Here is a 27,606-nt window from a genome sequence, read left to right as displayed (position 1 = left end):
CCCCTCTCCTCACTCGGCTGCCTTACCTGCAAAGTCACCCAACTTTGACCTACAGCATCTCACTCTTAACCCTAGCCTTCCAAACATGGTTCTATCCCATTTCTGTGTATCTGGATACATTTTTAACTCAACACATAAACGGATGTATTTTTAACTCTACACATAAATGAAGTATAATCCTTTCTGTAGTCTGAAGAGCACCGTACAAAACAGTGTAAGAACTTGATGACAGTTGCTGGCTTTAAAAAAAAAAAAAGCATACAATACCCGAAGGCGGTGTTGTTAGGTATTTTGTTATTAATTCCTGTCTTTTTCTATAAATGATGAAAAGCTGCTGGGAAATATTAAACACTACTCAGCACAATTCCGTTATAAACCAAAAAATTAAACATATCAAACGTCATGGTGTTATTTTCCCAAAAGTTAAAAAAAAAAAAACAAAGTGCACTGTGCAATTTGACAGAAATGACGTTTAGAAGAAAATGCAGTGACTACGCAGAGAGGAGGAGGAATTAACAAATTGTGATTGTTGTGGAGTGAACGTGCAGGGTCTGCGCACAGACTTAACGGCAGTTAACTGTGACCAAAAGAAATCCACTCATTCATTAAATATTTGTTAAACACCCACTACCTGCCGACTAAAAAAAAAAAAAAAAACCCAAACTACTTACAACCACTAACTATGCTTCGTGGGCCCAGCAGGTTTCCCTAACGCAGATGGCACTATCTATCTAGGTTGAGCGTAGCTCTGCCAATGTATTTCCTGAGCAGCGTTTGGAAGATACAAAGCGTAAGACAGCCTCTGCCCGGCCAGCTGCCACTGGCATCTCGAGGCTGGCAAAGCACATTGAAAACGCGACGCCGGAACTTACGGAGTCCCACGAGGAAACAGCGGCGCGTCAAGCAGAGACAAGTTCCGCCCACGTGAAAGATGGCGTTTGTAGTGTCAGTCATCCCAATCGCCCGTTCCTCCTCTGTGGGAGTGGTGTCTAGACAGTCCAGGGAGGGTGTGCTAGGGAGGTGCGTTTTGGTCGCCTCAGCTCGCAACTTGTCCACAACAGTGACCAAAGGCAAAAGAAGGAAACGAGATTGCAAAGATCCGCACCCAGAGCCCTGCAGAATCTGGGGCGGCCGTGGGCTGGGGGCGGGGCTACGACGGGGCGGGCCCGGGGCGTGGGCGGGGCGGGCCCGGGGCGGGGCCGGGAGCGGGCTGCGGTTGCGGTCCCTGCGCCGGCGGTGAAGGCGCAGCGGCGGCGAGTGGGTGAGTGAGACGCGCGGGCGGAGCGGGGCTGCTGCCTCGGTCGGCTTGCCGGCCGGCTCCGGGTACCAGCGGGGTTTTTTTCTCTCTCAGGGTGAACTCCTCCCTCTCCACCGAGCGAAAGAGCCCTTGGCCTTGCAGGAGTTGCGGGGGCCGCGGCGGTGAGGAGGGGATGGGGATGGGCCTCGTCTACGCTGTCCGCCCGCGCTCCCCGACACCCGAGCTTCTCCCGGGCCCTTGAGGGAACCCTCCCGGAGTACCGCCGGCGCGGCCTCCACCGCCAGAAGTCTGGGCCCCAGGGGCCTGGCCCAGCGACAGCCAGAGGTCTGGTGGGTCCTGCGACCCAGTCAGGGCTACCGAGGGTCTCCGCCCGGGAGGAGAAAGCGCGGGTGGGATGGAGTAAGGACAGACAGCACGCAGGCAGAATTTCGCAGAAGTTTGTAAGGAGTGCAGATGCCCAAATACACGGGCTGCAGCTCTTACCAAGATGTTTCCCAGTTCTGTGGGACATGACCTGGTTGCCTCACAGTTCCGCGGTTGCACAGACTTATTAAAGGAAGTGACCATTGTGACTTGGGCATCACTTGACTGATGGTAATCAGTTGCAGAGAGAAGCGCACTGATTAAGTCTATCCACACAGGGACTGTCTGGCCTGGTCTTATATTCCGAAAAGGAGGGAAATTGTGCATTTGCCTGGGAGGGATTGCTCTTTCTGGTGTGGGGACTATTAGGCTCTTGAAGAGTTTTGTCCCGGCAGGTGGATAAATTTCTAGTCATACTGTCCCCGCGCTTCACCAGTTGTGTAAAACGGGTACACAGTCTGTCTCAGTAGTACTTTTATTTTATATAAAGGGCCCAAGAAACACTGAAAAATACTTTGAGATAGAATCATAAGTCCACTTGGAAAACTTCTAATATACTATAGAAATAGCACGGCGGGGGAGGGGGGAGGGAGGGAGGAAGGGAGAGACAGAGAGAGACAGAAAGAGAATATGTTATTAATAATATGGAATCAGGATATTTGAAATATAGTAATCTTCCCCTCAATTAAAGAGGACGTTCCAGGAGGCCAGCAATATAGCCTGAAATCTCAGGAAACTCCTACACACATATCGTGTGAATATAGGTGTTTCCCCCTCATTCCATTTCGTACACGAATGATAAAGTTTAGAAACTAGGCACAGTAAGAGATTACAAATAACTGATAATAAAGTCAAGCCATTGCAGCTACACTGGAAAAGTCTGTGAATGTGATCGCTTTGTGTTTCAGAGTAGCATACTGTACTTTCACCCCTGTCAAGTAACACAAGAATCACCTGAAGGCAGCCATCTTGGTACTTGGATATCAGATCTGATAACCAAGAGGACGGAGAAGTAGTGGCAGATAGTGTGGAGAACATGAATATGCTGGTCAAAAGGCTGAATCATAACCTAGGAGCAGAAAGCAGGTGATTTCATCACCCCTGTACAGCACTATGTGTCACGTAAAAACCTACAAATAATTTTTCTGGAAGTTTTCATTTACTATTTTTGAATGAAAGTTTGCTACAGGCACTGAAAGTTAAATAATCCGTGGATCAGAAGAAACTGGGGTTTTCCATCTGAGACACTGCTAACTAGCCCTTCAGTGAACACTGGCACTGTGGGAGAGCTCTGAATCAGTTGGAAACTGCCTCAAGGTGCCAGTGCTCTTATTTCATAGGACACAAAAAATAAGATGGATTACAGCCTGTGCTGCAGATTGGACATTAAACAAGCATTTCAATTTCCAGGAGACAAACGTAAATATAACTTTAAAAGTTGGTAAAACAGTCTGTTTGGCTATGTTGGCCACCCAATGTTTACTTTTAGAAAATGACCGAATGAATAAACTCTTATCCTTTGAGCCTGCCCAAGACCCCTTTGTTGATTAGACTGGCAAAGTGTTAGGTTAACAGCCCTGAGAAACTTGGATCTGGGCACAGTTGTGGTGTCATGAATATGTGTGTGAGTTTTGACTGAAATTGGACATTTGTAAAGAGTGACGAAGGCTGGCCTGCCAAGTAGTCCACTGTCTTTACAGTGGTCTTGCTAGTTCCTGTTTGGCTGAGAGGACTGGTTGATGGCTGTCCCCCCCACCTTCCCACAGGAAGTAGAAGCCGTATGATGGTATAATTCTTCATCACAGTAGCAGTGGGCAAATGAACTTCCTCAAAGCAGCCTGGAGCTGCAGCTGATTTTTTTTTTCACAGGTTTAAAGAAAAAAAATACTTTATTTAGTTTTGGAAGTATTGGTTAAGCCCTCGTGGTCCCTGAACTCTGTTTATAGAGTGATGAGCCTTAGCCTCACTCTGGATTCTGGCTTCCCTCAAAAGACTCTGTGGCTCATGTTAACCTTTTGAAGTAGCCCAAAAACACATAAGCAAAAGCCTGTGAGTTTGAAATGAATTTTTGTGGCCACATTTGTATATGGGTTTTCACCAAAGCTAACTTCAGGTGTTGGAAACATCATACTTACAGCTTCCCTGATTATACTTCTCTATAGGACTTTATTTTTTAGGTCATAGGAATTTCCCCTTTTTCATGATTTCCGTTTACATCCAGCTACAGTCCAAAAATATTCTATTCCTGAGATAAACAATTTCTAAGTTTTAAGCTATATGCTATTCTGAACAGTCGCATGCTTTCTTGTACCTTCTGCTGTATCCTACCCAGGACATGGTTGATTCCTTTGTCCAAACATCTGTCTGTTGTATTCACACTGGATATATCCCACCTGCTTGCTAGTCACTCAGACATTTTAGTTATAAGGTCACTTGTATTTACTCATTTTATTTAATAATGGCCTCGTAGCAAGGGGTACTTGCTAAATGATACTGGTAATTTGGATTTGCTTAAGAGAACCCATGAAGTACTTTTAAGTGAAAAGGTAAAAGTTCTCATTATTTGGCGGGGGGCAGGGCACTATACTGGTACGACTAAGATCCATGGTAAGACTAAATCTTCTAAGAAATTATGAAGAAGGGTGGAAAGTTACACTGGTCTGGTCTTGCTGTTACATTAATTTTACAAAGTTATAACCATAGTACACGATAATTAATCTTAAAATAATGAATTTGTAGGTGGATGGCATAATCTGAAAACCATGTTCTAAGTAGTTGATGACACCACGCTGTGCCAAAACCATTAGGCTTGTTCATAGATTTTAGCCAAAGTTCTGAAGGGGCCGGAAAGATGGCTCAGTGGTTAAGAGCACTTGCTGTTGCAGAGAACCCAGGTACCTCTACAGGCACTAGGCAAGCATGGCATACACTGAGGTACATACAGACAAAACATAAAATTAAATATGTATAATCATACTAATAATCTATGAGTAAAATAAGAATAAATATACGTCATAATTAAATAAATAAATTGTAAAGTTCTCTAGAAGTGAGGGTCACCAAGCCGTTCACAAGATGGCTGCGTTGGTGAGGGATATATGTGAGCTAGAAAAAGATACAACTTAACAGAGAAGTTCCCAGTCAAGCTGCTGAAGGCTTTGCTAGCGTGCTTGACGTGCAGACACCGCTGAAGGCCACTGGGAGGCTTTCACAAATGAGGAATTAGAAGAACGTTTTTACTAATCTACAGAAAGAAAGGGAAGAAGAAACTGAAGCTGCCTGTGATGTGGACCCAGAGACCAGTGACAGTGACATGTGTGACATTGCAAAGGCAGGAAAGAACAGAGCTATGGAGTACAGACCTCAGGTGGAGCTCAGCATAGGGCCATCCAGGGGGTTATAACCGCTGCAGCAACAAAGGATGAGCTCAAAAGAGACACCAACTTCTGAATGCAGTGGAGTTTTTGTTTTGTTTTGTTCCAGAAGAATTGGGCAGAAAAGCTTTCAGCTGTGGAAGCTTCTGAACCATTTCCTCCTCCTGATGTCTGACCACCAGGGGTGTCCTAGTTCAGAGATCTAGGATCACCCAAACAGATGATCTGTTGTTGAATAGTTTGAATCCCAATCCGGGGTTTCTACCCCGCCTTTTGACTATTTAGTTCCCAGATAAAAGACACACACAACCTTTATACTAAGCCTTAATCAGCACAAGAGCTGGGCAGATATCTGTCCTCTATGCTATTATGTCTATTTCCCAGCCAATAATTCCATTATATAATTTGCCAGGCTTCATCTGGGTTCCTCTTAACTCCAGTCAGCCAGCCCACATGGCCATTATTGTAAGATTTTTACCCCATCGTGTCTTCTCGCTTTACACACATACACCTCTTTCTCTCTCCCTCCCTCCCTCCCTCCCTCCCTCCCTCCCTCCCTCCCTCTCTCTCTCTCTCTCTCTTTCTCTCTCTCTCCCCATAGTTCTCTTCTGACCCCAAGCCTGAGAACCCTAAACTCCACCTATGTCTCTTCTGTCCAGCAATTGGCTGTTGACATCTTTATTCACCAATCAGAATAACTTGGGACAAGGTTATGTAGTCTTCTGGGTCTAGGTGCAGTCTCTGGGAGCAGCTGGTATTTAGCACAGCAAAAGACCAAACCTCTACAGTGATCACTCTGACCATCAGGTTAGCAGGAACCTACTGGCCTCATGTCAGTTTGTGGAATCACGTCTTATCCTGTAGTGTGTGTCATCACCGGTTATCACAGGAAAGAGTAAGTTCCATCGAATAAGACATATCAGAAAGACCACATTCATAGCACTCTTTATCATTTGGTGTGTTGTTAATAGTTATATTTTGCTATTAATCTCCTTGTTCTTATTTTATAAATTATACCTTACAATAAATAAAATATATATGGTTACTCTTTGCAATTTAGACATCCAATGGGATCTTTGAATTCATCCCCTGCAAGTAAGAGGGCTATTTTAGGATGGGCTGCATTTGAAGCTAAACAACCCAACTGATCCTTAGTCCTTACAGTTAGCCTAGGAATGAGACTAAATAAAATAAATGACATATAATGCTGTAAGTTTCACAATCAGGTTAAAAATTCTCCCATGAGTCTTTAAGATTATGTTCTGGGGCTCAATACTGCTTCAAGAAGTGCTTTTCTTTTCAGTATAATTATGGAATGTTTATACTATTGTATTTAAAATTACTCACCTTTTCAAACAGAAAGGAAAAAAATGGAACAGAAATATGTTTGCAATATAATTTTATGGTTGTGTGTTTAGTTCACTTGTTATGTGGCCCTGCAGTTTGCTGCTGTTAAGGAGGATAACAGTGGCACCAATACAGTTTCCACTCAAATTACACTTCTCTGGTCCCTCACTGAAAGCTGACCTCTCCACTGTGTCCAAAAGAGTCAATATCTTTAAAAAATTGTACAACTTATATAATCATGGTCTCTTCAGACTATTAAATTGACATATATTGAAAAGTAAGTAGTGCCAAAGTGAATTTCTGAAATTAAAACTGCACATTTAAAAACTCTTGGTAAACTATTCCGTAGAGTTGAGTGGTTTGTCAAGTTTTATAGGCGTGATCATAATATGATAGAAACACTCACTCAGCATTCTAAATATAGAAGTTACTCCTTTGCATGAGACTCTAAACTCTTGATAAGATGGAGAAAGAGAGACAGAGACAGAAAATATGACGGTTCAAGGACCACTTGTGGGAATTAGTTATGTCTTTCCTTCCTCTGCATGGATCTTAGGGATTGAATACAGGTCAGTGAGCTCGGTGGCAGGCTGTACTGTTGAAAGGTCTGCCTAGCACAGTAAGTAGACTTTTATTTACAAGGACATCCGTTTGTGACTAATCTAATGTTCACTCCCAAAGTAATCACACAGGCAGAGAGGTAGCTTCCTCGAGTACTGCTACCTTACATAAATCCTACCATTTTGTTATGGTTTTTTTTCCACTTTAAATCTTTGATTACATGTTTTAATTGGAAAATTTGTGATTTTATACACACAGTATGTAGAATTTAATGTGTTTGAATGAATGAAAATCCACATGTGTAACCCTGGCTCTGGAATGGCTTTGAGCTCATTTGCTCTTCTCTGCCTCTCTGTCTTTTGTATCCTGAGTAACTGAAACTCTTTCATTTTAGCAACTTAGTATGTGCCTTTCACATTGCTCATAACGCCTTTGCTTATGTTTCTCTTCCTGTTACAGTGTCATTTTAAGCAGTAGTATTGAACCTCAGTACCTTGGTAGCCAGAGCTCACTGAGATGACAGGGCTGTTGCTCTGCTGTTGTTTTTTGATCTTACATCTTTTTAGCTGTTTTATGGTACTTATGCTGTCAGGGTTTTTTGTTTGATTGTTTTGGTTGGTTTTTTAATTACTTTTCTAGGAGCACCTAGAAAACACAAACTAGGGGACTTAAAAGAGCAACAGCTTGTTCCCTCTCAGTTCTAGAAACTCCAAGCCTAATGCTGATGTCAAGTGATTGTCAGGAACATGATCCTCTGAAGGCTTCTTTGGAAACCTTCCTGGTCTCAGCCCCACCTCTGGTGGTGAGCAATAATCCATGGCACTCTCGCTGTCCATGCTCAGCATTCATTCCACTTCCTGCCCTTTGTCTTTATTCCACCGGCTAGCTTTGCTTTAAGTCTGTCTCCCTCTCAGTCTCCTTCCCCTCTCCTCTTAGGCACAGCAGTCATTGGATTAGCGCTCATTCTTCCCTCCAGTGACCCATTGGACCTAATTTTACCTATTTGTAACTTAAGGTCCCATTTACTTACTCAGGGTCTTCCCCTTCCTGTTTTGTTCTTTAGTTGAACTGGTTTAGAGACCAAATATCCAATCATTAAAATTGTGCACAGGCTATGCATTGGGAGGTAATAGAGGCTCATTCTTTGTTTCTATTTGTATGTGACATTTTTCTAAGTCATTTGGGGTTTGGGTGGATATCGTTAAATGTCTGAACCTGATCACTGTTTTTGTATGTCCCTATTTAGCTATTGCAAGCGTTTGGATAATGTGAGACCTGGGATGCAGGGATGTCGACTATCTGCCCCCCACCATCTCCTGCTGTTGCCAAGACAGAGATAGCTTTAAGTGGTGAATCACCCTTGTTGGCGGCTACCTTTGCTTACTGGGATAATATTCTTGGTCCTAGAGTAAGGCATATTTGGGCTCCGAAGACAGACCAAGTACTTCTCAGTGATGGAGAAATAACTTTTCTTGCCAACCACACTCTAAATGGAGAAATTCTTCGAAATGCAGAGAGTGGGGCTATAGATGTGAAGTTTTTTGTCTTATCTGAAAAAGGCGTCATTATTGTTTCGTTAATCTTCGATGGAAACTGGAACGGAGATCGCAGCACTTACGGACTATCAATTATACTTCCGCAGACGGAGCTTAGTTTCTACCTCCCACTTCACAGAGTGTGTGTTGACAGGTTAACACACATTATTCGGAAAGGAAGGATATGGATGCATAAGGTAAGGGGCTTTTGAGCTTGTTCATGATAACCTGGGCAATGAAACGTTTTTCTGGTATATTTACACTTAAGTTTGGGGAATTATATGCAGCTAACACCCGACAGCTGTCATGTTGTGTCTCCTGGGCACAGAAAGCTCTGCTCTCAAGACTGTTGTCTTCACAGTCAGAATGGAAGATGAGATCGTGTCACAGCTTAGAGAAAGTAAACATTTAGTCTGAGTTTGTTCTGGAAGCTTTGACTCTAAGTCTTTCTTGTTTTCCTTCTCCTGTGTGACTTTGTCTTTTACTTAGAGCAGTGTAAAAGTATAAATGTTCACAGATTTTGATAAGCTGTCAGCCACACAGCCTTTAATAACTAAGCTGCTTTCCCACATTCCCAGTTTTGTATCAGGAGGCTAGACTAAATGTATTCTAGGGAGTTACTCCTTTCAATTTGCAAATTTAGCTGAAAGAAGTACTGTTTTCTCCTGACACTTACATTGTTGTGCACTTTCAGCATGTCTAAAGAACAAACCCGGTTCTCTCCTTCTACTCTCTAGTTTAATATTATCCTGAAAACCAGTAAAACATGACGAATTTTATAAGGCCTCTAACCTACTACAAAGGGAAATAGCTTCTTCTTTTTTTTTTTTTTGGTTTTTCAAGACAGGGTTTCTCTGTGTAGCCCTGGCTGTCCTGGAACTCACTCTGTAGACCAGGCTGGCCTTGAACTCAGAAATCTGCCTGCCTCTGCCTCCCAAGTGCTGGGATTGAAGGCGTGCGCCACCACCACCCGGCTGCATTTTTTTAAAAGAATAGTTTTCTTTATTATACTTATTAATGCAGACTTCTTTCCTTATTTGTGACATACTTAACAAAAATCATTAAGATTCCAGCAGTTTAGCTGAAGGTGATATTACAGGCAAGTAATCCCAGTGCTCAACTCTGAGGCAAAAGGATTTGAGTTCAGTGCCAGCCTGTCCTACCTGGTGAGTTCCAGTCCCATAAATAAACAAACTAAAGCAACCATTCCTTTGTTCCTCAGATGCAAGTCGATCTTGTTTGATTTGAATAGTGTGTAATTATTTTCTTTTGAAGCTGCAGGTGTTATGTGGGCTGTTTTCAACTAAATTATCTCTTTCCTGAAGAATAAAGGATGCTTTGATTGTATTTTATGTTCTGTGTGAGAGCATGAACTTGTTGGGCTAATTTCTTGTTTCCATCCTTTCTCCCCACCTACATAGAAAGCATTTTCCTGTGAACTGTACATGATGGAACATATCTACATTGAAAAATGAACAAGCATCAAAATGGATTTGTTAAAGTAAATTTTCTTTTTCCTAGGAAAGACAAGAACATGTCCAGAAAATTGTCTTGGAAGGCACAGAGAGGATGGAAGATCAGGTACAGTTCATCTCACATACTGCCTGTGACATTTCCCCTCTGCTTATGTCTGTATAAAGCTGGTGGGTACTTCTGATAAGGACCTGAAGATACATTCATTTGACAGAAGGAGCCAGAAAATGAGAAATTCTTGATGAGCTGTCTAGAATGAACTGAATAAAAATTTCTGCAGCCTAAATCTGAAGACTTGAATTTAAAAAAAAAAAAAAAAGTTAATTACATCTACAAATTAGTATTTCGCCACCCTTTCTCAGTCAGCCAGAACATGAAGTCATTTACTTGTAGTAAAATTAAGATATTACATGCAATTTATTTATTTATTTTATTGGAAATAGATTTTTTTAATACTATATATTCTGATTATGGTTTCTCCTTCCCTGACTACTCCCAGAACCTTCCCCCACCCAAATCCATACCTGTTTCTCTCTCTCTCTCTTTCTCTCTCTCTCTCTCTCTCTCTCTCTCTGTCTCTCTCTCTCTCTCATTAGGATATAATAAGGCATCAATAATAATAATAGAGCCAAAGAAACAGTTGAAGAGACATATATAGAGGCAGATACAATATTTGCATACATAGAAATTGCATAATAACACAAAACTGGAAACCATGATATGTATGTAAGGGGGAAAAGCCTTGACGTACATAGCAATATGAGGAAAGCACTTTCAGAAACACCGCTGACCTTGTGCTGTGCTGTCTGTCTGCTGGGCATGAGGCTGGCCTTAAAGAGTGGTGTACATACCCAGGAAGACTTCAGCAGACAGCTTTTCATTTGGGACCTGATATCAGTTGGAAATAGTGTCTGGGTTAGGCCTGCACGGGTATCTTGGAACTCTTACATTGATCATCTAATAAAATCACTTAATAAGGAAGGAAATTTAACATACATTGTTGAATTCCGTGTCTTAATTGTATTTGTGAACAGACATTTCAGCAGTTACTCTAAAAAGCAGAAACAATGGGTGATTTATTCTGGATGTTGCTGTAGGATGAAATGTTGAAATAATAAAATTTTCTATATCTACATAGACATTTATAGATAAGGATAAATTTTCCAAAGGAAATAAGCACCTTCGATGATAAGGGCATTGGAAGTAGATTTCCCCCATCTGTATGTGTGTTGAGGATTAGATCTAGGGCCTCCCTCATACATGCCAGGCAGCTGTTCTGCCACCAACTGGTGTATAATCCTCACCCCTTAATTTGAGGTCCTAACTTTAAAATAGAAGTGAGGGGTTTAAATAATCATATCATGAAACTTGAGTGAACAAGTTTATTACTGAGTTTATTAGTGAATATAAGTAATTGATAATTTAAATATATTTAGCTGAGATTGATAGACACTTGGCAATTTCAGCATCTTGTTAGGTGATCGTAAACTGTCTGATGGGAGAGGCGGTGGTAAACATTAGATGGTGTCTGATGGGAGAGGCGGTGGTAAACATTAGATGGTGTCTGATGGGAGAGGCGGTGGTAAACATTAGATGGTGTCGCTCACATCACACACCACAATTATGCTGCAAACCAGATGTCAGAGAAGAGAAATTCAAGGTCATGCTTTGCAGGTGAATGAATGTCAGTACTATCTGGAAAGTTCTCCAAAAGAGACTCTTCTGTCTTACTGAGTTTTAGTCTATGTGGAAACTTCAATATGCATTTGGATAGATTATGTCCCATTTTGAATATGGAGACTGGGTGTTGAGAGGAGCCTGCCTTCCTGGTGAATTCCTTTTTCTAAGCATTTAGCATCTTTTCATGTTTAATTTTTTTCACTTTTAAACGTGGCCTTTAAGAAGAGCTTTTATGTCTTAGTTAAATTTCTAAGATCCTTTCTAGTGGCAGCACTGTAGCTTAAATATTGCATGTGAGAGTGTATGATAAGCCATACTCACCAAGGAAAAGACGTTTAAGGAACATGAAAACCCTGACAACTGATTCTGAGTGGAGGCTTTGGGACGGCATTGAGCAATTCCAGTCAAGGATGTTTTATGCTCTGCCTCCATTTGAAATGTTTTTACTGTCCAACTCACCCACACTTTGGTTTCATTCACTTCATTATGTTTGATTCAGGGTCAGAGTATCATTCCTATGCTTACTGGGGAAGTCATTCCTGTAATGGAGCTGCTTGCATCTATGAAATCACACAGTGTTCCTGAAGACATTGATGTAAGTGTCATGTATCCTTTATGGATCCCTTGAGTGATGTGTGTGTGTGTGTGTGTGTGTGTGTGTGTGTGTGTGTGTGTGTGCTGGGAGTTGAACCCAGGTCCTTGGGAATAGCAGCTAGTGCTCTTAAGCACTGAACCATCTCTCCAGCTCCTTGCACACCAGTTTCTTTGATCATTTGTTGAGGGTATTTCAGCCACACATTTTCCATGAGTCAGTATCTCTAGACACTGTTCTAATGCTGACTTGTCATTAAGCTTGGTCTCCTAATTTTAATAGCTAAGAAGGGGGAGTTATAAAAAGTATCATTTACGCTGCCTGGCCAAGTCCCCTTTGTTCTTCTGAAAAGTGCGTCCACAGTCCCTTTATAAGGTAGTCCAGATGCTCATAATGAGAGTGCTGGCTCTAGACTTCAGCATACTTATTACTAAGAGCTCTCTCAACACTGTAAACGGACTAATTTTATATGTGTGCCTTTTAGATCGCTGATACAGTGCTCAATGATGATGACATTGGTGACAGTTGTCATGAAGGCTTTCTTCTCAAGTAAGAATTTTACTTCTTTTTCTGAATGCTAAGTAAAGTGGGTCAAAACTTTAGTGCTCACTCCTGACAATATTTAGAGGAAAAAATGGTAGGATATCTACTTCCTCCCATTATTAGGGGCAGCATTGCACATTTGAGCTTACACGTGTTGTTTTTACTCATGCAGTAGTAGCATATCTGATGTTACTCTTCCCACAGTCTAAAAAGGCTGGGTTTCCATAGTACCCAGAGAAGTTCTGGTCTGTGTTTGGGTCTGGTTTCTTCTTGCAATTTTCATTAAATATAACCCTTAGGAACCTATCAAGTTGAGTTACATTGTAAATTCTTGAGAATTCTTTAAGTCTAGAAGTGGAAATCATTCATATTTTAGACTAACATTTTTCATCTTCCTGTGTAATTTAACATTTAAGAGCATGGGCTCTATAACCAGACTGCCTGGGTTACAACTGAGAAAACTTGGTGAAGCTACCCAAAGTGGCACCTCCGTTTTCTTACCTGTGAAATGTGAATGGTGATAACAGCTAGTTATCGGGTCCTTGTAGGCACCAAGTGGCCTGGATAATATAAAGCACCTAGAACAGTGCCAAGCACATGAACTCACCCAGGAGCTGATAGCCAATGTGACCTATTATGTTTGCTCTGAGAAAGACAGTAAGCGGAATAGCCAGCGCTTACCGAGCAGCTGTGTGTTCCTCTGCAGGGCTGAGTGTTCTACATGTGTATCTCATCTCCTGCTGTAGTCCTTTACAGTTACAGACCGTCACCAGCAGTGAGAAGTGAATAAGAATTTTGTTAAAGTGTTTACTTCTATGTTACATTCCCGTCCTTTAAACTCACAATGAAATACCAAGTGAACGTTCATGGCTTGACTCAGAAGCACTTCAAAGTTTGCTGGTGCCAGCCACCCATACATCGTTTTCAGTGTCCCTTCTCTTTAAAGAAGTTACTATAAAATAATGGCATCTATTACCTAACTGGGATATCTTTTTCCTTAAAATGTATTTAATTTTGTGTTTTTTAATACCTCCATATATGTATGTGCACCACACGGTGCCTGATCCCTGCAGAAGGCAGAAGAGGGCTTTGGCTTTCTTGGAACTAGATGGTTGTGAGTCACCATGTGGGTTCTGGATTTTCTCTTCGAGAGCAGCAGGTGCTCTTCACTAGTGAGCCATTGCTCCAGCCCTGAGCTGTCTTAAGATGATATGGTATCTGTGAAAGGTCCCTAGAAAATGCAAGATTTTACACGAATAAAAGATGACATCGTGCAGATAGCTTTGGTATTCGTCGAGCTCTTGTGTGTTATCCGAACCTTGCTGATTTTTCTCGTTGTGAAGCTGTAACCCTGCCAATGTTTTCATTACCTATAGTGCCATCAGCTCACATCTGCAGACCTGTGGCTGTTCTGTCGTAGTGGGCAGCAGTGCAGAGAAAGTAAATAAGGTAATTCATTCTACAGTTCAACTATGATCTGACTTTGATCACCATTAGCGTATCATGAGTTATCATTTAAATAGTAGGCTGCAACTGAAATAGCCTAACAGTATAAGGAAGCAATGTAATTTTACCAAATTCCTCTGACATCCTCTAGCACAACTGACTCTAATAGGATGAGTAAAAATTCAATTACTCCATTAATTTTGATAATCCATAACTCCTAGTTGTACCATCAATTGTTTTGAAAAAATATTTAAATGAGATTTTTCTTTTTTGAGACAGGGTCTCACTATATAGTGTGGGCTGGCCTGCAACTCACTATGTACATCAGGCCAGTCTCAAACTCACTACAGGCCACTTACCTCTTATGCCATCTACAGAGATTATAAGTATACACCATCTTGCCTGGCCTTTAAATGAGATATTTTTTCCTATTTTTTAATTGTTGGTTTTTACTCCTGTATGACTTTACCTACTAAACAGTTTGTTGTGTGATGACATAACAATTTGTATATGTGAGCTATAGGAAACTGTACTGGTGAAGATTACCATGACGTATAGAGTGACTACACACCTCAGCTTTGTCTTAAGACAAATGCTTGAGAGTCACAAAAGCAGATAGTATAAAATAGCTAACTAGATAATTAATTCAGCTTCTGGAGGCGATTTCTGCACAAGCTGAGTTTATACCCTGTACATAGTGGAGTGAGGGAGCCGGGACGAGGGATCAGACGTCTCCAGAGGGTTCATGCCGAAGTCAGCAGCCATCTCTGTAGTCACCAAAGACACGTACATACGTACTCATGTCAGCTGCAGCAAACATTATTGCTTTCTAAATGTTCTACATGGAAATACGTTAGGGGTCGTTATTTGAATTACAGAGTTACTCGTCTTTTTCTTTTCTTTTCTTTTTTTTTTTTGGCTTTTCGAGACAGGGTTTCTCTGTGTAGCCTTGGCTGTCCTGGAACTCACTCTGTAGATCAGGCTGGCCTCAAACTCAGAAATCCGCCTGTCTCTGCCTCCCAAGTGCTGGGATTAAAGGCGTGCGCCACCACCACCCGGCTGTCTTTTTCTTTTCTTTTTCTTTTCTTTTTTTTTCTTTTTTGAGAGCCAGCCTGTATGCTTATGAACTTTAATTTGCCAAATTTATAATTCTCATTCAATCATTTATGACAGAATACTAAACCTCTCATTATATTTTAGCAAGGCATTTAGAGCTGTTATATATTCCACTTGAGATGCTGGAGCCCTTGACTTCCATGGGGGGTCATCGTGGTTGACTTTATGAAAAGAAAAAGGCACCATTGTTTGGGCTTCATTTATTAAACACTTTTTCCATCCTTCATCTTCTTGTAGGTTGAATACCTTGTCCTTTGTCTTTTTCATTTTTAAGAGACACAAGTTGTCACTACTCTAGTTGAAAACCAGTCTTCAAGCTGTCTCGGGCTATACAGCAGCTGGCTGTACAGCACAGCTGTACAGCTGTTTGCTTTTCTCTGTGCAGCTGTAGGCCTGCTCTTCTTACTGACAGCCATTTCTAAACTCACCATTCATTTGTTCCCCATGAAATTGAGTAGGATTTTTTCTGTGAAAGATTTTGGGCAGTCCCTGTTGCCACTTTGCATCGGATGGTAGTTCCCTCATTGAAACTCTTGGTTTATTCTCAAGAGCCGTCTGCCCACTCGAAAGGCAGTTGGTGCTGGGTAGAGATATGCAAAGTATTGCACTAGGCTATGACTGATCACTCAGGTGAAGGTCTCGTGGCCAAATACAGTTGGGAAAAACAAAGATTATTCATTTAGAGAGCAACAATACTTATTCAAATGTAGCAAGGTCTGAGATGCCATGAAGTTGATTTACCAGGTATCTCCTAAACTAACTGGCCACAGAATCCCTTTGTAAGCAGTATGTGTTTTGACCCCATGCCCTGTTCAGGTAGCCAAAGGATACTCCTTACTTGGGAACTGTTTCAATGATGGCAACAGAAATTTCTATTTAAATTTATTTCGTTAGCACACAGTGATCTTTTTACTTCCGATTTCAATGCTGAATCTTTTCTTCTCTAGATAGTAAGAACACTGTGCCTTTTTCTGACACCAGCAGAGAGGAAGTGCTCCAGGCTTTGTGAAGCAGAGTCATCCTTTAAATACGAATCAGGACTCTTTGTACAAGGGTTGCTAAAGGTACATGCCACTCATTTATCATTTGTGAAACAACTAGTAAAAATGAATTTTAAAAATAATTACTAAGACTCTTTGTGAAGTATATTGTTAGCATTTAATATATCATATTTTTAATTGTCTGGGGACTGGTTTCTTTCATCATTCTGAGCATAAAGTGTATGTCTTAGGGATTTATAGTTAGTATCATTTATGAAACACCATGGGATCACATTTATATTTCACTTGGTTCCCTCTAGCTATGTGTCTAGCCTCAGTGTTTTCTTTTTGGATACATGTTTGAATCAGACTGAGCCTCTGAAATGGTAATTTTTCTTTTGCTTACTGAGTAGATTTGAATATGTACCATACTTATTCATTTTAGAAATTAAAATGTCTCTTATAGCTTATGCAAAATGACTGTTTCTAGTACTTATATTTTTAGTTTTTATATTAAATTTGCAGTTTTAAGAAACTAAACCAAATAAATATAAATTAGCATTTTTTTCAATAATTAAGTGGAAACAAATTTTTTTCAGCAAGCTCTGGGTTTGATTGAGAGACCCTGCTTCAAAAAGAGTAAGATGAAAGAGCAACCAACGAAAATTCCAAACATCAACTTCATGCATGCATACACACATACACACACACATACACATGCATGCATACATACACACACACACACACATATAGAGAACAACCAAGGAAAATTCCAAACATCAACCTCATGCATGCATACACACGTACACACATGCATACACATGAACACACACACACACACACACATATATATGTGTGTGTGTGTGTGTGTGTGTGTGCACATGCATATACACATAGCCATAAAGAAATTGCTTTTCATGATCACTGAATGGTTCTCTCATAGTTATTCTTAAGGATGTAAGCATGCAAGATGAAACAAAACAAAAGCATGACTGTTGTAGGTACCCTAAATAAACTTGTATACTCAAGGAACATTCCTACTTCTATGATGCAAAAGCTATCTACATTGGACAGATCTTCAATCAGCATTATACCAAATAGTGAACCACTGAAATCTCTTTATCAAAGATGAGGAACAAGATAATAACGTCTACTTTCATGGCTTTTATTCAGGCCTAGTGTCATAAGTCTTTGCCAAAGCAAAAAAGAAAGCACATACTCTGCGCTGAGACTTTACCTTAGTGGAAGAGTGCTTATTTAGCATGCCTGATGCCCTAGATTCCACCTAAATGACCAGTCAGGTGCAGGATGTACAGCCCCTTCAAAAAAATCAATTTTTTTTGTATACCAGAAATGAAATTGCTGAGAAAAAGAAACAAAAGAAGCAATTAACTCCCAGTAGCTACAAACTAAACAGCCCCATAGATGAAGTGGATGATGTCCACTGTGACAGCTATAAAACCCCAGTAAAAGAAGTAAAACTGGACAAATGAAAGACATCCAGTACTCAGAATTGAAAGACTGCTGCTAAAAATGCCTGTCCAACCCAGAGCTGTCTGCAGACTCGGTACAACACCTCTCTAGGTGTGAAGATGTTCTTAACAGCACTAAAAAGAAGTACCCCTAGGTTTGCTGCCCTTTGGACCTGCAGTGTCCCCAAAGGCTCACATGCTATGTTGAATATTTCATCCTAGCTTGTGCCACTGTTGGGAAGGGATGGAAATGTTAGGAACTGTAGCCTGGTTGAGATGTCTCTCATTAAGTCACTGGGGACATGTCTGTGGAGGGTGCAGTAGAAACCTGGCCTGCACCCTCACCCCTGTCCATCCAGGCTCTCCCCTGTGCACTCGGCCACCGTGTTCTGCCTCTCCATGAACCCAAAGTAAGGTGGACTGTGCCCATAGACTGAAACAGTGAGTCAGAAAAGACATTTCCTCTTTAACGCTGATTTTTCTGGGTGTTTTGTCATGTTAATGGAATCTGATTAGTACAGCCCTGAGTAGGCAAGGCAGTCTTATGCAGAACAGCAAAGCTGGTAGCATAGAAGTACCTAACTTCACAACTGACACTGATGAAACAGCAGACACCCAGATTGGAGTCCTCAAGAGTTCCAGTGACTGAGCTCTGATGGGTACAGTAAGAGTGCCGGTCAGAGATAAGGAGCTCTCTTACAGTGGTGCTCTGGGAGAACTGCGCATCCTGAGAAGAAAAGCCAGAGTGGCTCATTCCCACCAGACACAAATCAAGCTAGATAAAATGCTTAAACCTGACATCCTATTCAGAAGCTATTAGAAGAAAACTTAGGAGAAACAGTTTAACACATCAGTCTGGGGGAAAAGTGCTTGTTTGTTTGTTTGTTTGTTTAGTATATCCCCAAAATCATAAACAACAAAACCCAAACTTGACAGACATCATCATACTGCAAAACTTTTGCACAACCAAGAAAGCAACCAGTAGAGTGCAGCAATAGCCCATAGGAGGAGAGAAAATACTTGTGGCAGTTCATCACACAGGTCACTATAGTATCTCAACACAAAATAAGCATCTACTGATGGAGTGGACACTCCAGAGAAGATATGAAAATAACCGATAGATAGGAAGCAGTGCTCGGCATTGCTGTGTATAAGGTAAATTCAAAACCACAATGAGATATTACCCAACTTAGTTGGATAGTATCAAAATAACAACAAAAAGTGACAAATGCTTCCAAGGATATGGGGAAAGTATACTTGTCACATCTTGGGGGAATTTAAATTATTAATTTGCCAATCAAGAGGACAGGATGGCAATTTAAATTAAAAAACCAGAAGTGGTAGAGCACTCATCTAGAATGTACAAGGTTCAGCGCTATAATAAATGAGCAAGCATTTAGACATTTGAACCAATTATCTCACCACTGGGCAAGTCCTAAAAGAAATGAAATAGGTACGTGGATGAAACCCAGGCACCTTCATCTCTGTGCAGCATGAGTCACCATAGCTGGTATGCAGGGTCAGTCTAAATGCCCGAGTGCAAATGACTGGTACATGTGCACAGTGGGAAGTTTCATCCCACAAAGGAAAGTCTGTTGTGATGAGTGAAACAAACCAGGCACAGAAAGATAATGCTGCACGTTATCCTTATGTATAAAAGCTAAAACGTTTATCTCATACAAGTAGAAGGTAAACATGGAGATTACCAGAACTTAGGAAGGGCACTGGAAAGAAGCTGTAGAGAGACTTAGGGCTGAATAACTAAAATAATACCTAAAATAACTAAAAGAATAACTTACAATGTTCTGTAGCACTGTAGAATAATTATGACAGTTTGTTGTATTTTTCCAGTTTGTGTAGGGGGATGAGAGAGAAAAGTGTGTGGGACAGAGGTTGATATATGGTGTCTGACTCTATCACTCTCCACTGTGTTATTTTAGGCAGGGTCTCTTCTAAACCTTTGACTAGACTGGCTGGGCAGTGGTGCCCTGAGATCTCCTTGTCCATACCATCCCCAGCACCGGGTTATAGGTACAGGCTGCTGCAGCTGACTTTTCCATGGATGCTGGGGATCCGAACATAGATCGCGCACACACACACACACACACATATATATGGAATTTATTAGAATGACTTACAGGCCAAGACCCAGCCAATACAACAATAGCGGGCCATAAACAGTTAAGTCTAAGAATGCAGTAGTTGCTCAGTCCACAAGGCTGGAGGCTGGGTGTCTCAGCTGGCTTCTGTATACAGTGGAATCCCAAAGAAATAGGCTCCAGTGCTAGTGAAGGAGTGGTCTTGCTAGCAAGGTGAGAGTAATCAAGCAGAAAACAAAAGCTTCCTTTTTCCATGTCCTTATATAGGCTTCTTGAAGAACAAATGGCCAGGATTAGATCTGGATTGAATGTATTTTTAAATGGTGTTAAATGGCATGTCTTTTCCCAGCTCAAATGATCTGGAATAAAAGAGTATCTTCCTACTTCAAAGGTCGGGATTAGAAGTGGATCTTCCTACTTCAGATTAAGTAAAACTACCTCACAGATGTGCCCCCTATTTTTGGATTTTGGTTCCATATGTAGTCAAGTTGACAACCAAAAGTAATCATTATAAGTCCACCCAATATCAACTTGTCATACAATCATGTCTCCTTATGTCATAAAATTGACTGTGGAGCCCCACAGCTTCTGTTTCACAGCCCATTCTAAAACACTGTAGGAATTAATAGATTTATAGAGACATTGGGTCTGGTTAATTTTGGTGTGTGATATTTATATATATTTGTAAAGTTTTTTTATAATGAAGTTTACAAATTTAAAAATATATTTTAAAAAATTGAATTCTTGCAAATAAAAATTTAGCTTTTGGTGATACAGTTCATTATTATGATTGGTGTTTACTTAGAAAGTTAAAGACCCTGAGTGCAATCTCCACTTTCACTCCCAAAATAAAAATCAGCTTTTGGATTTCAAATGCGCTTGCCATGACGTCAGAACTAAAGAAAACACGTTTCTAACTTTGATTTTGCATATCTTAATTTTACCAATTTTCTTTAAAGTCACAATGAAGTACACAGTACTTCCCAGCATCCCTTGTTCGATTAGATACTGTTATTTCTGAAAGAGCTCCCTCTACACCAGACACAGGGGAAATGCAAAACTGTGATTGAGTGAAATGCTTGTGAGTTCTCCAAGCAAAGCTGGGTCGTGTTGGCATATTTGCGTTAGCTAGTATATTGGGTTCTTATACCCCTACCTCCTTCCCATCTGGACTCCACTCTAATCCCTACAAACGCCTCAATACTAGGTAGGAGAGAAAGAAGGTTAGAGGTGGAAAGGTGCGCACATCTCTTTAGACTACTTCCTACTAATTAGGGGTTTTGAGTCCTCAAGGCAAGTCCAATCTCCCATTGTCAGGATATCTCCAACTTCTTCTCATCTCTTTGCTTACAAAGTTTATCAGAAGTTGATAAACTACAACAACAGGAACCAGCAGTAGCGTGGACAACAGAGCTGTATAGCAGAGTTGTATAGAAAATACCTTGATACATAGTAATTATCCTAGCCTTTAAGAGTGAAAGATTTAGGCAGCCTCTATATTCTACACTCAGCACAATACCTCATACACAGCAAGTGTCTGCTGCATGATAAGTGGCTGCCCTGCGACCTGGAAAGAGGTAAATATTTTACCTATTAACATACATACTCATTTACTTACAGAAAGAATATAAAACAGTGGAGAAAGGAAGGCTATCATAATTTTATAGACCAGCAAATAATGACGTTAATACTTGGCATAGGTCTTTGTAGTTTTTTTCTGCTGTGTGTGTTTCCTTCAGTGCCCACACCCTATAGTTAGATTATACATGGCATGTTCTGACCCACTTTTTTAATGGTTCACCATATACTTTCACTGTAAACACAAACAGCAGTGGCTGGATTTCTGTATAGTAACCACTTCAGTGTTATTTCTGAACAAGCCCTGTACCTGATTCATAGGAGTATGCATCTCTTATCATTATTAAATTCTTTTAAAAATTGCTTTTCTCATTTGGCATGTGGTCAATAAGTTTTCTCTTCCTTCTGACAGGATGCAACTGGCAGTTTTGTACTGCCTTTCCGGCAAGTTATGTATGCCCCGTACCCCACCACACACATTGATGTCGATGTCAACACTGTCAAGCAGATGCCACCATGTCATGAACATATTTATAATCAACGCAGATACATGAGGTCAGAGCTGACAGCCTTCTGGAGGGCAACGTCAGAAGAGGACATGGCTCAGGACACCATCATCTACACAGATGAGAGCTTCACTCCTGATTTGTATGTGACACTTGGCCTTAGGTGTCACTTAAACAACATAAAACTTTTGTCCTTTATGAGTTAAAAACAGTGCAAGTTGTATTTAAAAGAAAAGAAATATGACAAGCACATACTTGGGCACTTTTTCTTTTTTTTTTCTTTTTTTTTTTTTCAATTTTTTAAGATTTATTTATTTTATGTATATCAGTACATTGTCACTATATTCAGACACACCAGAAGAGGGCATCAGATCCCATACAGATGGTTGTGAGCCACCATGTGGTGCTGGGAATTGAACTCAGGACCTCTGGAAGAACAGTCAGTGCTCTTAACCTCTGAGCCATCTCTCCAGCCCTTATTTTTTTAATGTTATATTTTTTATTACTATTATTTTCAGACATTCTCACTGGCCTGGTGACTCACTAGATAAGTGACCTGGAACTCACTATATAGATCAGGCTAGCCCCAAACTCCCAGATATCTACCTGCCTCTGCCTTCCAAGTGTAAGGATTAAAGGCCTGTGCCTCCATACCTAGCCTAAATCTTCATTTCATCTTCATCTTCATTAAAATACTATTGCCTCTAAGCCAGGTTAAGATTTCCTCTTAAAATAAATACTTAGCAAATATGTACTGATCTAGTTACTTAGTGAGTGCCAGGTTGATAGTCATCAGTCAGAAAGTGCCAGCCCCTACTGCCAGAAATTTGGTGTATAATGGTCATTGTATGCTAAACTGAAGTAATTCCAAGTTCGTGTTTTTCATTATTTTCATAAATAGTTGAAATTTATGAAGAGAACAATTTTTTCTTTGCATTTTACATTTTGCTATTTATTTCTTAATGTGATCAGCAAAAAGGCAATAATTGTTCATTGATTAGGAGGAAATTATGATTTCTAATTATAAAACTTAAAGAAAGCGTTTAAATGGTGTTCTAAAGTCTGAAGAAGAACAGTGAGACAGTATTACTGTCCTCTTGGATCAGCTAGGAGCCTGAAGTGTTGCTAGTCCTTAGTATACACTGAAAAGATGTTCAGTGTGATCATCTAGGTTGGAGGGCTTTAGGCAGCAGTAAACCTGGAGCGAATGGGTGTAACCCGTGTGTCTGAAGAAGAAAGCAGAGCAGAAGCAAGAAGCACATGTACACCAGTAGCCACAGTAAACTGCTGGCCAGAGGCACAAGTAGGAACACGATGCCCAGAGGTCCCAGTGTGTAGCTGCAAAGTTAAAAGAACCCATTTTACACAGCTCTGCTGTGCTCTTGTCATTGCTTAGAAAGGTTGAGAGGAATCGCTTCAGAAAGGGAATTGGTCAAATTGAAATCTGAGTCACTAGTTCATATACTGGCAATCTTGGAAAACATAGACATTTTCTCACTGAGTCTGCGTGCCAGCATCTTCCTCATTACTAATATATTTGAATGGATTTGGACCTTGTTAGTGTTTTTGTTTTGAATATGTTTGTTTGGATGATTTGACAGAAGCAATTGTTCAGCTATTCTGGCATGACAAAATCATGTAATGAATTTTAGAATTTTATTTCCAGTTCTAAGGAAATGTTTTGAATATAAAATTGTCAGAAATATTTTCAGCCACAAGATTATATCTTCTATTGTTTTGGGCTCATGATAATATCAGTATGTTTTAAATAATTTCACTTTTGAGTCTGGGAGGTTTGAGATTTCAAATTCAGAGATTCACACACACTGGTCAATTACTATACCACTGAGCAATTACTTATTGTTACCACTGAGTAATCCCCAGTTAAGTTATTTTTCATTTTAACTTTTTAAAGGTAAAAGCAGTCTGATAATACTATGACATCTCTTTGGAGATAGTCTTTCCTTTTCCAGCTTTTTGTGATACAGATTCTCATTCAGTAAAACAGGAGTTGGGAAATGGTGGACTTTACTAAGTCCTAACGAATCCACAAACCCCGCAACTATGTTGTCAGTTTCCAACCAGGAACCATGAAGCGCTGGCATCTCCTCCTGGGTCTCTTTCTCCAGTCGGTGCATTCATCCCCTTAAGACTGAGAGACACGCTGCTCCCCTGCTCGCTTCTGTGTATTTCCCTCTTCCCCATGGTTCCTGGGTGGTGGTGTAGTGATCTCTACCATCATTGCTTTTCATTTATCTTATTGTGATAAATGTTATATTTTCCCTCTGACATGAGTACACAGCCTAGGGAAGGCAGTGGTAAAACATTGAAAGGGAATGGGGTCTTAAAAAAAAAGCAGTCTTGTTCATTAGCCTCTGGTCTGATCTGTGTGCTGAAACAGATCACCTCGGTTGGCCATTTTCTCTGGACTTTCTCTGCCACCCATAGCCGAGGTAGTGATAACTTACGGTGCTGGCTCATACTTACAGATGGTGAGTCTCTTGACTTGAGCCCAATTTGTAAGGTGAGGGTTCTAAAACACATTGATAGACAGACACGTGCCCTGCCTGGATAGCCTCAACTTACACCGGCTAGGAAGAAAACACCAATAATCTACAGTGTATCTTGAGTTATAATGGAGTTATATTCTGTCTTCTTAAACGTCTGTTTATAAAACTTCAACTTTTTGACTAGAGCAAGAAGTTGTGGAAACTTGACTCTGTAAAACCATTTAATATCTGGATATTTTTCTTCTTAGGAATATTTTCCAAGATGTCTTACACAGAGACACTCTAGTGAAAGCCTTCCTGGATCAGGTAAATATGATACCACCCATTGCCAGACAAAAGAACATTGCATTTTTTCTTTTAAAATATGTCCCATAGTGCCTACAGAATACATACAAAGCACCAAAGAATTAAAGTGCTAGAGGCCCTTCTAAAGTCAGTAAATGAATTTCTTTTTGAATTATTAATGGGAAATAGCCTGTATAGTAACAGTTAAAACCAGCATTTGCCATCCTACTAGTTGCTTCAGGTACAACTCTATACCTTTAGGATTTTTTGTTGATGAAGAGGGGTGTCCTTTCATTTGTGTTAATTGAATTGAAAATGTTCTTAAAACTTAGCTTACTTCTGCTTAAATTGTAGTATCTTTATTGTCTCTGTTTTTTAAAATATCTGAGTTACACATTTGGAGATAGTGATGGGTCGTATGAGACTTGTTTCTGTGTGTAACCAGAGCTTTGTCATAGTACCACTCTGGGAATCAGGCTAAGATCCTGTGCCATGGACGTAGACTGAGATACAGAGAGCCTCCTGGTCACTAGGACTGGTGGATCTGGGTCTGTGTGAGGTGTGACAGCACAAAGTTAGAGGTCAGTCTGTAGTCATGTAATCCCATGTTTCTGAAGCTGAAACAAAGTTCCCCTCCTCCTCTACTCCACATAACCTGAAATCATTCCCTTAGTTATTTTTCATAGTAAAATAGGGGGATATTTTGGTGTAGAATGCAAAAAATCTAAATGCGTTAATAAAATAGGGAATCTCAAAAACTGACAGTGGGTTGCCAGACATTTGCCAGTACCACAGTCCTGCCCTTTGGAAATTGGAAGAAATGGCTATAATGGATGATGTGTGTCAGATCCTGTCAACAATGTCATGGAATCTGTACTGTCTCGTGTCCCTGCAGGTCTTCCATTTGAAGCCTGGTCTGTCTCTCAGGAGTACTTTCCTTGCACAGTTCCTCCTCATTCTTCACAGAAAAGCCTTGACACTAATCAAATACATAGAGGATGATACGTGAGTCCAGCTCCCCTTTAGGAAAGCCTTTATGCCTTGACAGTTGCTGTTTGTTCCCTTTGAACATTGTCTGTATTATAATGTTTGGATTTTCTGTCTCTTTTGTTTTATTTATAGGCAGAAGGGGAAAAAGCCCTTCAAGTCTCTTCGGAACCTGAAGATAGATCTTGATTTAACAGCAGAGGGCGATCTGAACATAATAATGGCTCTAGCTGAGAAAATCAAGCCAGGCCTACACTCTTTCATCTTTGGGAGACCTTTCTACACTAGTGTACAAGAACGCGATGTTCTAATGACTTTTTAAATGTGTGGTTTGCTGTGTAGGTCTCGTCACAGTCACACTTGCTGTTACAGTGTCTCAGCAGTGTGTGCACATTCTTCCTCCAGGGTCCTGCAGCAGGACAGGTTACACTACACTCGTCAGTAGAGGTCTGTGCTGGATGTCAGGCGCATCGTTACAGTGAATGTCTTTCCCTAGAATAGACGGATTCTCTTAGGGACTTATGTTTACAATTATCCTAAGTACTATTGCTGTCTTTTAAAGATATGAATGATGGGATATACATTTGACCACAACTGCTGGTTGGTTTTTTTTTTTTTTAATTTATGATTCTTGGTTTACATGTATCACACTGAAACCCTAGTTTGCTTTTATAGATAAAGTGTGAGTTGACTTCCTGTCCCTCTGTGTTCCGTGGTGTGTACAATCTGTGGTGTGTAGGATCACTTCTGCAACAGCGTTTGCAGTCCCACAGAAAGGAACTTAGCCTGACTACAGATTAGTTCATGAAAGAAGACACTGATAAAGCAGAGTTTTAGGTGAAATCAGTTGTTAGATCTTCCTTTATAGACTTAGTCCTTCAGATTCAGTCTGTATAGAAATGCCGAACATGCGTGGGCACTGAATATCGTGAACACTGGTATGCATTTTGTTGGTTTATTGTAGTTCTGTCAAAGAAAGTGGCATTTGTTTTTATAATTGTTGCCAACATTTTAGGTTAATTTTCACTATTTTGAGCCAAATTAAAATGTGCACCTTCTGTGCCTTTCCCAATCTTGGAAATATAATTTCTTGGCAGAGGTCAGATTTCAGGGCCAGTCACTTTTATCTGACTTCCCTTTGCACGGCCCACCATGTGCCTGGCTTAGCTTAGAACCTTGTAAAATATGTCAGAGTACATTTGCTGATAAGATCTTCTTTGAAAAGCAAGAAAGCTTCTTGCCTCTTTCCTTTTGTTTCTGCCTGTATTCTTTGGTGTTTTCCATATTGCCTGCATTGTAAGAACAGCAGGAGAAATCTGACCCCAGTGCTATTTTCCTAGGTGCTATTATGGCAAACTCAAGTGGTCTGTTTCTGTCCCTGTAACGATTGGTTGTCCTGCTGGCTGTGAAGTACTGATTAGTAGAGTTCTCTGATACCGCACTGTAGGAGTACACACACACAAGTAAGTGTTTTTATTTAAAACTGTGCACTTAGCATAAAAAGGGAGAATTTATTTATTTTTTACAAAAGGGATAAAAATGGAGCCCTTTCCTCACCCACCAGATTTAGCAAGAAAAAAAACCATTCTATTCTGAAAGATCACAGTGGCTTTGACATTGCAACTTTTGACATTGAACAACGCACACTGACCAAGATGGCTTATGAGCTCCAAGTCAGTCCATCCTGGTAAATGGGTAGATTCCACCTTCTAATGTGCCACTCCATTGCTTTACACAGTAGAATCTTACGTAAGTGCTAATCGTTGTCATTTGCTGGCTTACTGTGTTGTTATAGAGAATGTAACTTGTACAGTGAATAAGTTATTGAAGCATGTGTAAACACTGTTACATATCTTTTCTCCTAGATGGGGAATTTTGAATAAAATATCTTTGAAATTCTA

General features: G+C 40.5%; 1 protein-coding gene and 1 long non-coding RNA gene across 3 annotated transcripts in view; one reads left to right on the top strand and one right to left on the bottom strand.

Moving 5' to 3' along the window:
• The window catches only part of LOC114632262, a 13,951-nt gene extending 12,833 nt beyond the window's left edge, over positions 1-1,118 (bottom strand). Inside the window, exon 1 of the long non-coding RNA XR_003713059.1 lies at positions 873-1,118. This is a non-coding gene — a long non-coding RNA (uncharacterized LOC114632262). The remainder of the gene's footprint in view (positions 1-872) is intronic.
• A 242-nt stretch (positions 1,119-1,360) lies between these two features.
• On the top strand, positions 1,361-27,606 carry C9orf72 (C9orf72-SMCR8 complex subunit). 2 transcript variants are annotated; one of them, XM_028780787.1, is made up of 11 exons: positions 1,361-1,419; positions 8,150-8,635; positions 9,960-10,019; positions 12,091-12,186; positions 12,668-12,732; positions 14,103-14,175; positions 16,236-16,352; positions 21,830-22,065; positions 24,682-24,739; positions 25,614-25,723; positions 25,841-27,606. In XM_028780787.1, the coding sequence occupies exons 2-11, from the start codon at positions 8,192-8,194 to the stop codon at positions 26,025-26,027; spliced, it is 1,446 nt and encodes a 481-aa protein (XP_028636620.1). In that variant the 5' UTR covers positions 1,361-1,419; positions 8,150-8,191; the 3' UTR covers positions 26,028-27,606. The 2 variants fall into 2 exon arrangements, with proteins under 2 accessions (XP_028636620.1, XP_028636626.1); XM_028780793.1 differs by lacking the exon at positions 1,361-1,419 and adding an exon at positions 1,561-1,582.

Source organism: Grammomys surdaster, unplaced genomic scaffold, assembly GCF_004785775.1.
Source record: "Grammomys surdaster isolate TR1022 unplaced genomic scaffold, NIH_TR_1.0 97, whole genome shotgun sequence".
Lineage (NCBI taxonomy): Eukaryota > Metazoa > Chordata > Mammalia > Rodentia > Muridae > Grammomys > Grammomys surdaster.
Note: the sequence above shows the minus strand (reverse complement) of the source record. Positions and strands in the feature narration are given on the sequence as shown.